Below are 17235 nucleotides of genomic sequence, written 5' to 3' on the forward strand. Positions count from 1 at the left end.
GTGTGGTGTTAAATATGGGGGAGGGGTGTGGTGTTAAACGGGGCAGATGTGATGTTAAACATGGGGGAGGGGTGTGGTGGTAAACATGGGGGAGGGGTGTGATGTTAAACGGGGCAGATGTGATGTTAAACATGGGGGAGGGGTGTGGTGGTAAACATGGGGGAGGGGTGTGATCTTACACATGGGGGAGGGGTGTCGTGTTAAACACGGAGGAGGGGTAGGGTGTTAAATACGGGGGAGGAGTGTTGTATTAAACACGGAGGAGGGTTGGGGTGTTAAACACGGGGGAGGGGTGTGGTGTTAAACATGGGGAGGGGTGTGGTGTTAAACATGTGGAGGGGTGTGGTGTTAACCACGGGGGAGGGTGTGTGGTGTTAAACATGGGGGAGGGGTGTGATGTTAAACATGGGGGAGGGGTGTGGTGTTAAACATGGGGGGGTGTGATGTTAAACATGGGGAGGGGTGTGGTGTTAACCACGGGGGAGGGCGTGTGGTGTTAAACATGGGGGAGGGGTGTGGTGTTAAACATGGGGGAGGAATGTGGTGTTAAACACGGGGGAGGGGTGTGGTGTTAACATGGGGGGGTGTGATGTTAAACATGGGGGAGGGGTGTGGTGCTAAACATGGGGAGGGGTGTGGTGTTAAATATGGCATCCAGAAAATTTTGGCAAACTTAAAACACACATTGTCTCGGTTATTCCCCTAAGGGACAGGAAAACTGATCTAACTATCTATCTCATCTATCTATTATCTATGTATCATCTATCTGTCTGTCTGTCCATCCATCCATCCTTCATTTCTTTCTAGTTGTTACTGGGAAGGACAAGAGGAACACACGTGTACAAACATCATGAGATATTTTCTCCCTGAGTGGCAACTGTCATTTCTCAGATCCCAAAAAATGACCTCACCAGCTGAAGAGCAACATTCCTCTCCACTCCCTCAGGTCTTCTCAAGGTTTCCAAGATTCTTCACAAATTTCCTCCCCAGAAACATCAAAACACCACACAGGCAGACAGGAACATTCCCTGAGTGTTTTGTTTGTTTGTTTGTTTGTTTTTTTCTTTTTGGCTTCCATTTAAACTAGTCATCAGATTTAAAAAAAAAAAAAAAAAAAAAAAAGCCAAAGTGCTTTAGCAGAAATATTTCCCATAAAGCTGTGTTAATAGAGAAATTTTTTAAAAAAGTATCTTATGTAGACACAGCTAACCCTGGCCTTCCTGAGAGTTGACCACAGCCGTCCCTCCTCCAGAGTCGGTGCCCCAGGTGTGTGTGTGGCTGTGGGGAGCGGGGAGGCAGGGGCGTGGTAGGGGCAGGATTGAAACATTCTCCCTTTCGGGCAGCAGGCAGGCAGGCCCGCAGGCCCCGGAATCCTGCCAGGTGTCTGCATTCTTCGAGGGAATTCCAGAGCATGAAGAAAGTTTAGAGAATGCATCCAAATGTCATACCACACAGGTGTTCTCCACACCACACTTTACAGCAGACGTCAGTCTGAAAGCCCCTCCACAGCCTTGCCTTGCCCGCCACACAGATGGGGGCATCCAAGTGTGAGTCAGGCCCCACTGATCCCAGGAGCTGGTGCCAGAAGCACAGGGCCCAGACTGAAAGCGCTGGGAGGGCCCCTCCTTTCAAAACTATGTCCCCGCTGGCTGCTCTGGGCACAGAAATTCTACCGTCAACCACGCATTCCTCTCGGGTGAAGCTTCGAGGCTTCCCTGGCTCCTCCAGGTAGAGCAGATTTCAGCTGGAGGAACCTTTGGAGGATGCCCTGCTGCAGGCCTGGATGCCACACAGCTGAAGAGGCAGGCAGCCCACAACAGGGGGCACCCAGCCAGCCCATATGGCCCGTCCACAGGCCCTGCTCCTGGGGAAGTCAGCTCTAGGGACTTCCAGGGGACTGCAAAAGTTGGTTCACTTAGTTCTTGCCCTGGACAATCTAAAGAGGTTAATTTCCCTTATAAGTTTCCAATCTATCCTAATCTTCCTCCTCCTTCCACTCCAGATCCTGGTACTGTTAGCTGTGCAATAAGCATAGTTTATATCACAAAAAGGGATTGTGCAAATAAGTTAATGCACCACCAGACAAGACCCTCCATGGAGTCAGCTGTAGACCGCCAGGCCGCCCAGCCGCCACCTTGCTTCTGCATTCCTCAAGGACTTTTCTCCTGTATCATAGCCACCCTCTCCCATATCCTTTAGTCCTTTCTTGGTGATTTCAAGATCCATGAAGATGGATCTGAGTTTCATGACCTGCTCTCCTCCTGGCCTCTCCCTCTCCCCCACACACTCCCATGCTCACACCCAGCCCTCTCCTGACCCATGACTGCATTCCTCCACCTCTGATTTCAAACACCCCACTCCTGGACACATGCCACACTCCCACCAGGATGTGTGGTCTCTCTGCTACCAGGATTACAACATTTCTAGCTCAGTCTCTCTGCTACCAGGATTACAACATTTCTTTGGGTGGCCTCCAATCCACTGACCCTACCACCTGTTACCACCTCAGTAACATCCTCAGTAACAGCCTCCATCACCACCTCAGTTACCCACTCCCATCCTGACCTGCTTCAGCATCCAGGTGACTCACCATCATCACGCCCGTGCCTCCCTCACCCCTCTCTCCTCCACTGTACTCCCTGGAGAAACCTCCATCCTGGTTCAAGTCATCTTTGTAACTCTGCCTCTGCACCTTTGCGGCTGCAAGTAGCTGGAGAGAAACCACAGCTGTGCTGCAGGAGTTATTTTAGATGCGTGGCCGCATGCCTGCAACTCCCTCCTGTTATTGTGGATGAGCCGCTGGGGGCTGGGGATAGGCCAGGGCTCCAGCAACCCCTGACTTGCCCCTGGATTGAACACACAGGTCAGTGCTCCTATTTTGACCTTATTTCCCCAAATACCACCACATATCTCTCCCCTTTACAGCTAAACTCCTCAAAACAGTTGTACTATTCTGCTAGTCTCCAGGCTATCTCCTTCTGTTCCTTGAGCTGGCCACAGGCAAGCTTCTGCCTTCACCACTCAGCCAAAACTCTCCCGTCAGGCTCCCCCTGCTCAGTCAGCCATTCTCAGTCCCTCTTACCCGGCCTGGCAGCAGCCTGCAAGGCAGTCTCCCCATCCCACTCCCTCGACGCCCCTCCTGGGCTCCAGCACTCCGCGTGGCCTGGTTCCCTCCTGCCTCACTGGTCTCTTGGCTCACTTCTCCTCACATCCTTTCTTCCTCATGTGGGGCCACTCCAGGGCTCAGGCCTCGCACCTCCCGACGACACAGTCCCTATCATCCCTGTGACTCATCTCCGCAGTGCTCCCTCCCTCACCCTCTGCTCCAGCACCCTGGCCTGCTGGCTGGGCCTGGACTCTTCTTCCAGCCCAGGCCTGGCACGGGCTGCTCCTTCTGCCCGGATGTTCCTCTCCAGATATCTCCACTACTCACCCCTCCCTCCCCTCCATGCCAGCTTCCCTGACTACCCTACTTAAAACTGCAAGCCCCTCCTGCTCCTCCTCACTCCCCATTCCATTTTCCAGCTTTACTTTTCTCCATCGCAATGATCACCCACGACTAGAATACACGTTCCATGAGGGCAGGGCTTTGTTGCTCAATCCTAGATATGAGTCCTAGAATAGTGCCTGGCACAGAACAGAAGCTTGTTAAACACTCGTGGATTGAATAACAAACAAATTATAGGCTTACATTACTTGTGATTTTAGAACCTCAAGGACACTAAAGAAAGCATCACATCTATTTTTTTTTCTCCCTCAGGGCTACTTTCTGTCCCCTGCTTCCCAGTGGGAACAGGGCATGGAATTACTGTGGCTTCAGTATTTCCCAGAGTGACTCCTAGTCTGAGTTCCAGGAAAGCCAAAAGTTTTTTCTGGCTTCTAAAAAGCTAGGGGTCCCACCCAAAAAGTGAGCCTGGTAGTTGGACTCAGCCTTTTCCCAAAGCAGGGTGCACCCAGGTAGCTCACCTTCTGATTGTCCCGGGAGTCCCGGGCTTGGAGATGGGATAACACGTACAAGAGGTGGATCCCCAGAACCCTGACTCCAGAGAGAGGGGACTGTCCTGTACATGCTTGTGCAGGCAGCACTGACTCTCTGCAGCTTTTGTACTTCTTACTGTCTGACCTCCAACATTCTGAGGCAACAGCATAATCCCCATTTGCCAGATAAGAAAACTCAGCCCCACAGATATTGAGGGTTCTGCCCAAGGTCACACAGGCAGCTACAAGCCAATCTGGAACCAGCTCTTGAACAAAAATCTGCTGAGGATTTGTGGTGTTAGGCAAAGATACACTTGATAGGGTCCCTATCCTGAATGCATTCATACTTTATTTGGGAGAAGCCAAGACTTTCAAATCTCAGCCCACAATCTTTCAGATGAGTCCATCTCCCCTCCAAGGTTAGGGATGCCACAGACTGAGGCAGGAGGGGGCAGGACCAACCCAGAACACTGGTTAGATTGCCTCATATGTCTAAGTATGTCTGGCATACAGAGCCCTGGTTGAGAAGCCCACAAGAGTCATTCCTTTGGCTGCCAACAACTGCTTGTATTTGAAATCAGAGAAAATATCCACAAGTTACAGTTCTTTGTTGGTGTGCATTATGGAGAAGCAAAACCTCCAGACCTTTTCTAGAACATAAGCTTATTGAGGACAGGGAACAGCGTACAGCACATAGTAGGTACTCAAGAGATGTGTGTTCAAAGACTTGTGGGCCTGGCTGGGCCCCAAAGCCTCAATGGATAGGGAGGAGTGGAGGTGGGTCAGAGGGTCTGCGTGCACAGCCAGGGCACCTCCTGCCTGGATCCCAAAGACCACCTGCCGGATTCTGGGTGCTCTGCTGTGTGGGACCATTCGTGCCTTGGCAGTCTAGTGTCAAGCAACTGGATGCTGCCCAGATTTAGGGATCCCTGCATCATCCCCTCTGAATTTGCCAAGCTCCCCTAACCCCAGGCCAGCACTCACCTGGGAGATGTGGGACTGGGTCCTCTCGCTCTCGCCATCACCCTCCGTCTTGTCAGCCAGCAGCCCCTGCACCTGGTACTCCAGCACGTAGCTGTCGATGAAGCGCTCCAGCTCCTCGATCTCCTGGGAGCGGCTGCTCCCCGCCTCCGAGGAGGCTGACGCTGCAGAGGAGTTTTCCATCCTGCCAGCTCAAGGGCCTGGGCCGGGACTGGTGGGAAAGAAGACAGAGAATTCCGTGAGATGCTGCTGGAGGAGACGACGATGCCCACACCTGGGAAACACCCTCTGCTCCTGGAAGCATCTTCTTATCCATCATGGCGTTCTGTTCTTCCAACAACCTTGAGAAGTCAGTGGGGGGCTGGCTTGCCCTCAGCATAAATGATGTGCTGTAATTCCCACTGTGTGGGGCAGGAGACAGGCCCAGGGAATGCAGGTCACTTGTCTGACTGGCCAGCACAGGCACTGTGCAGTGTCAGAGTTAGTGTCTACCTAAGCCTTAATCGCTGGGAAAGGCAGAAGATGAACTTGGCCTACAGGCCAAGCCTCACTTCCTGCCTCAGATTTAACAGAATCTACCACAAAGCAGGATGAAATAAACCACAGAACCAAGATTGAGGGTGCACAATGGGGCCCGAGAGACCAACCTCTGAGGGGCTCAGGTCCTCCAAGAAAATGCCTACTTATGAGGAGACTTCCTTTTTGGTCACCCGACTGTCCCCTAAATTAGTTGAAGCCTATGGGCTATAACTTACAAGCAGGATTTTGTAGCCTTGCTCTGGTGCAGCTACTGGAACACACCTATGATGAGTCTGCAGGAACATGACTGGTTTTCACTGGTAGAACAAGAAAGGCTTGCTGCACTGTCCATGCTGATATGGCCTAGCCACAGACACTGCCTGGTCACCCTTACAGGGCCATGACTAACGCCATTAGCCCTCTGGCCGTCTCTCTAGGGCAGCGTGGCATAGATGACCAGCTGTTGCTGGAACACTAGCTAAAGTCCACCAACAGAACTGCAATCTCTGGAGCTGACATGCTCAACCCAGCCCTGCAGGGGCCCAGGTCTGCTGGGACCTCCCGACCACTGCCCTCTCCACTCCCCTCTCCCTTGCTTTCCCCAGAAGCTCACACATGACCCACCTGGGAGTGAGGAAAGCTAGAACCTTTCTCACCTCCAGGCCAAGGATCCTTTCCTTCCTGATAGGCTCCAGGCTAGATGGGAAGGGGCTTTAAAACTTGTCTTGTGCCTCTTTTATTATCTGGAGACCTGTGATCTTCATGGAAGATCCTCATCTGCCAGAGAAAACAGTCTGCACATGCTTTTATTATCACAAATAGTAGCACAGCCTTCTACCAAACCACTACCACACAAAAGCACAGAGAAGGCCTGAATCCTGCACACACAGGGCTCTGAAGTCACATACAGCAGCGTGAATGCTGCTGCCAGTAATAAAGGCGAGGTCCTAGCAGGTTTAATGGAGCATTTGAATTTCAAAACCTTGAACCTGAGAACTTCTTTGGAGCACAGCTTTTTGCCAATAATCTAGGGTTTGTTGAGTGTTTAAACTGCAGTGAGTCCAAAGCAGGGCAAGAAATGGTGTGCTGGGTTCCAGAAATGCTGCTGAGAACATGAATGTTGACTCCCCAACACCCTCACTGCCTTCTCCAAGGGTGAGGGAATGGAGAGGAAGAACTTCCCAGGGGAAGCAGAACTGCCCTGCTGCGCACACATCTTCTGCTGCTTTCCCAGTTTGTTTTTAGGCTTTTGGCTGCTGCAAGGGGCTCAGCCTCCCTTGGACCCCAGGCCTGCTGCAGGGTGCTCTGAGATGCTGCAGGGCCTTGCTCTGGGCCTCTGAGCTCAGCGGTCTTGGAGCTGGGTCTGTCCACCCATCCTAGAGGGAGGAATCAGAGGATTGGAGGTTTCAGGCCCAGGTGGTGCCCTTCTCAGAATGAGGAAACCAGATGTGGAGGCAGGGGTGGCAGCAGGTCTGCAGAGAGTCAGCTGTGATTGGGATATGCACATTTGGTGGCAAGGGCCACAGGCAGGGGCATGGGGGACGCTGTCCATTGCCTCTTCCTCCACCTGCCACTCAAAGCCTACAGGTCCTTACACCTCCCCATAGCACCAGCACCCACCTTACCCCTCCTGCTGCACGGCTGCCCACGCCTAAGTTATCCCCTGACTACTCTGCTCCTTGTCCTGGGCATATGGTAGGTGCGGTAGACAGAATTCTAAGACAGTCTTGGGTATACACCCTCTCCCAGTTACTCGCCAGGAGTCTAGATACTCTTGGGAAGGGATTTTGCAGACACAATTAAATCCCAAATTAGTTGACTTTAAGATAAGGAGACTATTCAGGAGGGCCTGACCCAAGCACCTGAGCCCATTAAATCTGGGACTAGAGCTCAGAGACAGCAGAAGCCAGAGATCCAAAGCATGAGAAAGACTCAATGCACTGTCGCTGGCTTGAAGGAGGAGGGACACATGGTAAGGCACGTGGGCGGCCTCTAGTAGTTGAGAGCAATCCCTGGTCAACAACTGGCAAGGAAGTGGGCACCTCATTCTACATCTGCAATGAAATAAATTCAGCCGAGAACCAATGAGCTTGGAAGCAGACTTTTCCTCCAGAGCCTCCAGCCACGAATTCAACTTGGCTAACAACTTGACTTCAAACTCATGAGATGCTGTGCCAGACTTCTGACTTACAGAACTGTGAGATAATGAATGGTATTGTTTTATGCTGCTATTTGTAGTAATCTTTTAGGAAGCAATAGAAAATGAATACAGGATGCTCTTTCCTGCCTCTGTGCTTTTGTTCACACTGAACCCGTCACCTGGAAGCATTTTCTCCTTCCCTCCACCTGCCAAACCTAGAGGTTCTTATACGCACAGAAGGCCAGAGCATTGCCTTGGTTTCACGGCAGGCTACTAAGCAAGATTCGCCCAGGGTTGGCTATGGGTATGAATACTGCAATTTCTGCTAACAGTAGGAATGACGAGTGTCTGCTGTGCCTTTATCATGCTCCAGACACATCAGTACTTGCTCTGCCTCCACTCACTTCACCTTCACAGCAACCCTATGGGATCAGCATAATTATGCTACTTAGAAGAGAAAATGGAGATTCAGAGAGATTAAGTAACTTGCCCAAGTTCACACAGGAGAGCTCCAGGTCTGCACGACTATGCCTATACCCCACTGCCTTTTCTCCATCCCCCTTCCTGGTGGCCTGCTGAGTCCCTCAGGCCACCTCCAAGCTCCCCAGTCTATACTGACTCTCCAGTGAGCAGTGAATTCTTCAAGTGCTGCGCATGTGCTTATTCCCCAGCTGGGCACAGGTTCCGGAGAGCTGGCCCCATGCAGGCTCCGTGCCTGGCCCTGGGCAGCTGGCCTCCACTGGATGGGAATTACACTGCTGATGTCCAGAGAGGGCTGAAAAGGAGTCGCCTGCAGAAGTCAATACGCAAGGCCACGCCCATTATTCCTTGAAGACTTCAGATCTTATCAAGGGCTTCCTGGCACACCTAACAGGTGCAGTCAGAAAACTGGGTTTTGCAGAAACTCTACACAGAGCCGTTTTCAGGAGGATAGAGTGCTGGGCTCTGCCTGCAGATGCAGCCTCTGGCCGGCTCTGCCTGCAGATGCAGCCTCTGGCCGGCTCTGCAGGGCTCTCCCAAACATGCCCGAGTGTCTCAGGGCTGTGTCAGGGTCCCGTGAGGGAGCCTGGGCACGGTCATCACCCCAAACCCATAATAGTTGCTAAGAAAGGGGACAGGACTGAGACCCATCCCAAACCTGCAGCCTTTTGGTGCCCCAAGGAAGGAAGAGGACGCGCTCTGCAGGTGCCTCTTGTGTCCTCACGTCCTCTCGGCCATTCCTCCTACTCTAGTGTTTGCTGCCCAGCCAGATTCATGTGGGGTAGCCCAGCGGCGCCTCACCTCAGCTGCCCTGGGGCCCCCTGCCCAGGCCTCCTCTGCAGTCAGGAGATGCCTGCAGGAAGCCCCTGGCCCCTGCAACCTGGAAGTATGAGGAGCTAGTGCCGCATGCAGCTGCCCTCAGTGGGACAAATACTCCGCTCTTCAGTGTCTCAGACAATTCCAGGCATGCTCCATGTGGTCCCTCAGCAACTCCAAGTGGGGTGAGCCCCAGTTGCCCACAGTGGCCGCCAGATCCCTAGCCCCCCTTACTTGCCGGTCCTCCCCTCCTTTTCACTCTCTCCCAGGGATTTCAGCTCCTCCAGAAACTCTCATTTTCCAGGGTGAACAGGAGAATACATCACTTCCCTGTTCCACAGTGGAGCCCAGCGAGGGAGTGGGGAGGCCCCTACTTCAGAAAAGCGGGGAACATGCAAACCAGAAAATTCCTGAGCTTCACCTCAGTCACAAGAGAAGAAGAAGGAGCAGAGAGAGGGAGAGAGCGTGGTCCTCCTCTGCCCGTCCACCTCCACAGCTCTTAGCCTGGAAGTACAGCTAGGTGCTAAGGCCCTGAATTTTTTATTACGGTCAAATATATGCAACATAAAACAGCATTCAGCTGAGTGCAGTGGCTCATGCCTGTAATCCCAGCCCTTTGGGAGGCTGAGACGGGAGGATCATCTGAAGCCAAGAATTTGAGACCAGCCTAGGCAACATAGCAAGACCTTGTCTTTGCAAAAAAATTTTTAAAAATTAGCTGAGCATGGTCACACACACCTGTAGTCCCAGCTACTCAGGAGGCTAAGGCGGGAGGATTGCTTGAGCCCAGGAGTTTGAGGTTACAGTGAGCTATAATCGTGTTGCTGCACTCCAGCCTGGGTGACAGAATGAGTTTCTGTCTGAAAGCAAAAACAAAATAAAACAACAACAACAACAAAACAAACAAAAAACAACCAACCAAACCAAACCAAACAAACAAATCAAAACCTTATAATCTTAACCATTTTTGAGTACATAATTCAGTGGCTTTAAGCACATTCATAATGTTATGAGCCATCATCACTATTTCCAGAACTTTTTTATCAACCCAAACAGAAACTCTGTGCCTACTAAACAAATAACTCTTCCTCACCCTTCTCTCTAACCCCTGGTAACCACTGTCCTACCTTCTCTCTATGAATCTGCCTATCCTAGGTACCTCCTATAAGAGGAATCATGCAATATTCCCCCTTTTATGACTGATTTATTTCACTTAGCATAACACTTTCAAGGTTTATCCACATTGTAACATGAATCAGAATTTCATACCCTTTATTGGCTGAATAAGACATCATGTCACAACAGTACACTGTATATCTAGACCACATTTTATTTATCCATTCATCCATCGATGGACATTTGGGTTGTTTGCACCTTTTGCTGTTGTGAATAATGCTGCTTTGAACATGAGTGTACAAGGATCCATCTGAGTCCCTGTTTATTCTTTGGGGTATCCACCTAGAAAAGTTCCAACACATTTTTAAGGCAAGAAGACTGTGAAGGAATAGGGTAGAGCTTCCTCTGGCTGGTGGAGACACAGGGCAAGGGAAGGTCTCTTCCAGGCTTGTTTTGCTGCCTTCCTGCCTGAGCTTTGGGGGTTTCAGCCCAGCTCAGTGTCTCATTCCCAGTAGGATCCAGATGGGAAGTCCCCAAACAGCTGGGCTGCAGGCTAAGCTGAGAGAGTCAGCCAGGAATTTATGTTTAAAGGATCAGTGAAAGTGAAGAAAGGACAGAACCAGAGGAAGAAGGAAAAGGAAAAGAGGGAAGATAGAAGAACACAAAAGACATGCCTCTCCCTCCTCTCCCGGCTCTGCTCCGATTCCCTGCCAGGTGATAGATGAGGAGGAACTAAAAGGCAAGCAGCAGGAGTAGGAAAAATGCTGAAGCCACACTTTGCTGTAAAGGGCACCAGAGGGGCGGGCAGCCCTGAGCCTACAGCTGGAGGGGAGGGCCAGTGTGGGCACGGCTTTCTGGAGGACACAGAGGGCCCAAGCTGCAGCAGGACCCCCCCCCGGAGCTCCTTCGCCTGTGTTTCCCAGAGAGGACTGAGGGCCACCGAGCTTGGCCACATCTGTGTCTGTCTGGGGAAAAGGATGCGTGCAGGCTCTCTTCCTGGGGCTGCATCTCTGTTGAAAGACCTCATCCAGCCTAGGCCGCCAGCCCAGGGACTCCCCACCTCCTGCTGCAGCCAATCACAGTCAGTGCTCGTCACCACAGCCCAGTAAGCCTGGATATTTTTAAGGACAAAAATGAAAATCACCCACGTTTTTGACAAAAAGTTGCCTCTCTCCACACTGGTGTCCCCTCCCCACCCCAGACCCAAATAAACTCCCCTTTCCCTTCCTCCCTTTCCTCCCCATTCCTTGCTGCTCTCAGCCCAGCACTCTGTAGCTTCCTTAGGAAACTAGCGCTCTGGAAGGGGTTTCTGCGAACACCATGGGGCAGCCTGAGATGATATGGTGCCAGTTTCTCCCTCTAATTCCTGGCCATGTCTGACTTTGAGTCTGACCTTCATAGGCTGGAGGTCTGGAGGAAAAGGCAAGGCTGACATTGGAGAGCACCCACAGGCCAGAGACAATCAGCGGAGCCATCCCAGCCTTCTCAGTATCCTTTCCTGCCCACCCAGTGACAAATGGCATTAGCAGCTATCAATTTAGCCAATCCTTTTAAGAACAGCCAGGCATTAGGGGCATTACCTCCTCCTCCAATCCTCAGGGATGAGTTCAGTGACCTGCAAACCAGATGAGATGCATCTGCTTCAGGGCCTACCAGCACTTCTCAGGGAATCCATCATTTGAGGCCTGCATGGAGGCAGCACTGCACCCCACACTTCATCAGGCTCTTTCCTCTCCACCCCCAGCACCCAACTCACTATAGCAGCACACCCTTGTGACACCCCACCAAGAAAGCCCAGGAAGACCCCAATTTCTGCTTCCTGGCTCATCTTTTGGCTTTTGGCTACTGCAAGTGGTCCAGCCTCCTGTGGATCCCAGGCCCACTGCAGGGGCCCAGGTGGTGCTGCAGAGGGCTTGCTTGGTGATCCTAAGATCAGCAGCTGGGGGGCACGCCCAAGATGGCCGAACAGGAACAGCTCCAGCCTCCAGCTCCCGGCATGAGCGACACAGAAGATGGGTGATTTCTGCATTTTCAACTGAGGTAGCGGGTTCATCTCAGTTGGGGTGTGTCAGACAGTTGGTGCTGGTCCGCAGGTGCAGCCCGACCAGCGAGAGCTGAAGCAGGGCGAGGCTTTGCCTCACCTGGGAAGCACAAGGGGGAAGGGAATTCCTTTCCCTAGCCAAAGGAAATTGAGACACACAACACCTGGAAAATCGGGTAACTCACACCCTAATACTGTGCTTTACCAAGGGTCTTAGCAAACGGCACACCAGGAGATTATATCCCACACCTGGCCCGGAGTGTCCCACGCCCACGGAGCCTCCCTCATTGCTAGCACAGCAGTCTGAGACCTAACTGCAAGGCGGCAGCGAGGCTGGGGGAGGGGCATCTGCCATTGCTGAGGCCTAAGTAGGTAAATGAAGCTGCTGGGAAGCTCGAATTGGGTGGAGCCTACCGCAGCTCAAGGAGGCCTGCCTGCCCCTGTAGACTCCACCTCTGGGGACAGGGCATAGCTAAACAAAAAGCAGCAGAAACGTCTCCAGATGTAAATGTCCCTGTCTGACAGCTTTGAAGAGAGCAGTGGTTCTCCCAGCATGGAGGTTGAGATCTGAGAACAGACAGACTGCCTGCTCAAGTGGGTCCCTGACCCCTGAGCAGCCTAACTGGGAGACATCCCCCACTAGGTACAGACCGACACCTCACACTTCACACGGCTGGGTACACCCATGAGACAAAGCTTCCAGAGCAAGAATCAGACAGCAACACTTGCTGTTCAGCAATATTCTATCTTCTGCAGCCTCTGCTGCTGATATCCCGGCAAACAGAGTCTGGAGTGGACCTCAAGCAAACTCCAACAGACCTGCAGCTGAGGGTACTGACTATTAGAAGGAAAACTAACAAACAGAAAGGACACCCACACCAAAACCCCACCAGTACATCACCATCATCAAAGACCAAAGGCAGATAAAACCACAAAGATGGGGAAAAAGCAATGCAGAAAAGCTGGAAATTCAAAAAATCAAGAGCACATCTCCCCCTCCAAAGGAACGCAGCTCATCGCCAGCAATGGAACAAAGCTGAACGGAGAATGACTTTGACAAGTTGAGAGAGAAGGCTTCAGTCAATCAAACTTCTCAGAGCTAAAGGAGGAACTACGTAACCAGCACAAAGAAACTAAAAACCTTGAAAAAAACAATGGATGAATGGATAACTAGAATAATCAACACAGAGAAGACCTTAAAAGAACTGATAGAGATGAAAACCATGACACGAGAACTATGTGACAAATGCACAAGCTTCAGTAACTGACTCGATCAACTGGAAGAAAGAGTATCAGTGATTGAAGATCAAATGAATGAAATGAAGCGAGAAGTGTAGAGAAAAAAGAGTAAAAAGAAATGAACAAAGCCTCCAAGAAATATGGGATTATGTGAAAAGACCAAATCTATGTCTGATTGGTGTGCCTGAAAGTGACAGGGAAAATGGAACCAAGTTGGAAAACACTCTGCAGGATATCATCCAGGAGAACTTTCCCAACCTAGTAAGGCAGGCCAACATTCAAATTCGGGAAATACAGAGAATGCCACAAAGATACTCCTCCAGAAGAGCAACTCCAAGACACATAATTGTCAGATTCACCAAAGTTGAAATGAAGGAAAAAATGTTAAGGGCAGCCAGAGAGAAAGGTCGGGATACCCACAAAGGGAAGCCCATCAGACTAACAGCAGATCTCTTGGCAGAAACTCTCCAAGCCAGAAGAGAGTAGGGGCCAATATTCAACATTCTTAAAGAAAAGAATTTTCAACCCAGAATTTCATATCCAGCCAAACTAAGTTTCATAAGTGAAGGAGAAATAAAATCCTTTACAGACAAGCAAATGCTTAGAGATTTTGTCACCAGTAGGCCTGCCCTACAAGATATCCTGAAGGAAACACTAAATATGGAAAGGAACAACCGGTACCAGCCATTGCAAAAACATGCCAAAATGTAAAGTCCATCAATGAGAGGAAGAAACTGAATCAACTAACAAGCAAAATAACCAACTAATATCATAATGACAGGATCAAGTTCACACAATTAACCTTAAATGTAAATGGGCTAAATGGTCCAATTAAAAGACACAGACTGGCAAATTGGATAAAGAGTCAAGACCCATCAGTCTGCTGTATTCAGGAGACTCATCTCACATGCAGAGACACACATAGGCTCAAAATAAAGGGATAGAGGAAGATCTACCAAGCAAATGGAAAACAAAAAAAAGCAGAGGTTGCAATCCTAGTCTCTGATAAAACAGACTTTAAACCATCAAAGATTAAAAGAGACAAAGAAGGCCATTACATAATGGTAAAGGGATCAATTCAACAGGAAGAGCTAACTATCCTAAATATATATGCACCCAATACAGGAGCACCCAGATTCATAAAGCAAGTCCTTAGAGACTTACAAAGAGACTTAGACTCCCATACAATAATAATGGGAGACTTTAACACCCCACTGTCAACATTAGACAGATCAACGAGACAGAGAGTTAACAAGGATATCCAGGAATTGAACTCAACTCTGCACCAAGCAGACCTAATAGACATCTACAGAACTCTCCACCCCAAATCAACAGAACATACATTCTTCTCAGCAGCACATCACACTTATTCCAACCACATAGTTGGAAGTAAAGCACTCCTCAGCAAATGGAAAAGAACAGAAATTATAACAAACTGTCTCTCAGACCACAGTGCAATTAAACTAGAACTCAGGACTAAGAAATTCAATCAAAACCGCTCAACTACATGGAAACTGAACAACCTGCTCCTGAATGATTACTGGGTATATAATGAAATGAAGGCAGAAATAAAGATGTTGTTTGAAACCAATGAGAACAAAGATACAACATACCAGAATCTCTGGGACACATTTAAAGCAGTGTGTAGAGGGAAATTTATAGCACTAAATGCCCACAAGAGAAAGCAAGAAGGATCTAAAATTGACACCCTAACATCACAATTAAAAGAACTAGAGAAGCAAGAGCAAACACATTCAAAAGCTAGCAGAAGGCAAGAAATAACTAAGATCAGAGCAGAAATGAAGGAGATAGAGACACAAAAAACCCTCCAAAAAAATCAATGAATCCAGGAACTGGTTTTTTGAAAAGATCAACAAAATTGATAGACCGCTAGCAAGACTAAGAAAGAAGAAAAGAGAGAAGAATCAAATAGATGCAATAAAAAATGATAAAGGGGATATCACCACCAACCCCACAGAAATACAAACTACCATCAGAGAATACTATAAACATCTCTATGCAAATAAACTAGAAAACCTAGAAGAAATGGATAATTTCCTGGACACTTACACTCTTCCAAGACTAAACCAGGAAGAAGTTGAATCCCTGAATAGACCAACAGCAGGCTCTGAAATTGAGGCAATAATTAATAGCCCACCCACCAAAAAAAGTCCAGGACCAGATGGATTCACAGCCGAATTCTACTAGAGGTACAAGGAGGAGCTGGTGCCATTCCTCCTGAAACTATTCCAATCAATAGAAAAAAAGGGAATCCTCCCTTATTCATTTTATGAGGTCAACATCATCGTGATACCAAAGCCTGGCAGAGACACAACAAAAAAAGAGAATTTTAGACCTTTAGACCAATATCCCTGATGAACATCGATGCAAAAATCCTCAATAAAATACTGGCAAACCGAATCCAGCAGCACATCAAAAAGCTTATCCACCATGATCAAGTGGGCTTCATCCCTGGATGCAAGGCTGGTTCAACATATGCAAATCAATAAACGTAATCCAGCATATAAACAGAATGAAAGACAAAGAACCATATGATTGTCTCATTACATGCAGAAAAGGCCTTTGACAAAATTCAACAGCCCTTCATGCTAAAAACTCTCAATAAATTCGGTGTTGATGGAATGTATCTCAAAATAATAAGAGCTATTTATGACAAACCCACATCCAATATCATACTGACTGGGCAAAAACTGGAAGCATTCCCTTTGAAAACTGGCACAAGACAGGGATGCCCTCTCTCACCACTCCTATTCAACAGAGTGTTGGAAGTTCTGGCTAGGGCAATCAGGCAAGAGAAAGAAATAAAGGGTATTCAGTTAGGAAAAGAAGAAGTCAAATTGTCCCTGTTTACAGATGACATGATTGTATATTTAGAAAACCCCATCGTCTCAGCCCAAAATCTCCTTAGGCTGATAAGCAACTTCAGCAAAGTCTCAGTCTCAGGATACAAAATCAATGGGCAAAAATCACAAGCATTCTTATACACCAGTAACAGACAAACAGATAGCCAAATCATGAATGAACTCCCATTCACAATAGCCTCAAAGAGAATAAAATACCTAGGAATCCAACTTACAAGGGATGTGAAGGACCTCTTCAAGGAGAACTACAAACCACTGCTCAATGAAATAAAGGAGGACACAAGCAAATGGAAGAACATACCATGCTCATGGATAGGAAGAATCAATATTGTGAAAATGGCCATACTGCCCAAAGTAATTTATAGATTCAATGCCATCCCCATTAAGATACCAATGACTTTCTTCACAGAATTGGAAAAAACTGCTTTAAAGTTCATATGGAACCAAAAAAGAACCCGCATTGCCAAGACAATCCTAAGCCAAAAGAACAAAGCTGCAAGCATCACACTACCTGACTTCAAACTATACTACAAGGCTACAGTAACCAAAATAGCATGGTACTGGTACCAAAACAGAGATATAGAACAATGGAACAGAACAGAGACCTCAGAAATAATACCACACATCTACAGCCATCTGATCTTTAACAAACCTGACAAAAACAAGAAATGGGGAAAGGATTCCCTATTTAATAAATGGTGCTGGGAAAATTGGCTAGTCATAAGTAGAAAGCTGAAACTGGATCCTTTCCTTACTCCTTATACGAAGATTAATTCAAGATGGATTAGAGACTTAAATGTTAGACCTAAAACCATAAAAACCCTAGAAGAAAACCTAGGTAATACCATTCAGGACATAGGCATGGGCAAGGACTTCATGTCTAAAACACCACAAGCAATGGCAACAAAAGTCAAAATTGACAAATGGGATCTAATTAAACTAAAGAGCTTCTGCACAGCAAAAGAAACTACCATCAGAGTGAACAGGCAACCTACAGAATGGGAGAAAATTTTTGCAATCTACTCATCTGACAAAGGGCTAAT

The 17235-nt window shown here is 48.7% G+C and overlaps 1 protein-coding gene across 6 annotated transcripts in view; it reads right to left on the bottom strand.

Annotated features, from left to right (window-relative positions):
* The window catches only part of CTIF (cap binding complex dependent translation initiation factor), a 336159-nt gene that overhangs the window by 241120 nt on the left and 77804 nt on the right, over positions 1-17235 (bottom strand). For all 6 annotated transcript variants that reach the window (XR_002730748.1, XM_023207585.1, XM_023207584.1 and 3 more), the window contains exon 2: positions 4963-5170. Coding sequence is in view for 5 of the 6 variants with exons in the window: in XM_023207585.1 (XP_023063353.1) it covers positions 4963-5142 (180 nt within the window). In the remaining variant the exon portion in view is untranslated. The remainder of the gene's footprint in view (positions 1-4962; positions 5171-17235) is intronic.

Source organism: Piliocolobus tephrosceles, chromosome 18 (assembly GCF_002776525.5).
Source record: "Piliocolobus tephrosceles isolate RC106 chromosome 18, ASM277652v3, whole genome shotgun sequence".
NCBI classification, from domain to species: Eukaryota; Metazoa; Chordata; class Mammalia; order Primates; family Cercopithecidae; genus Piliocolobus; species Piliocolobus tephrosceles.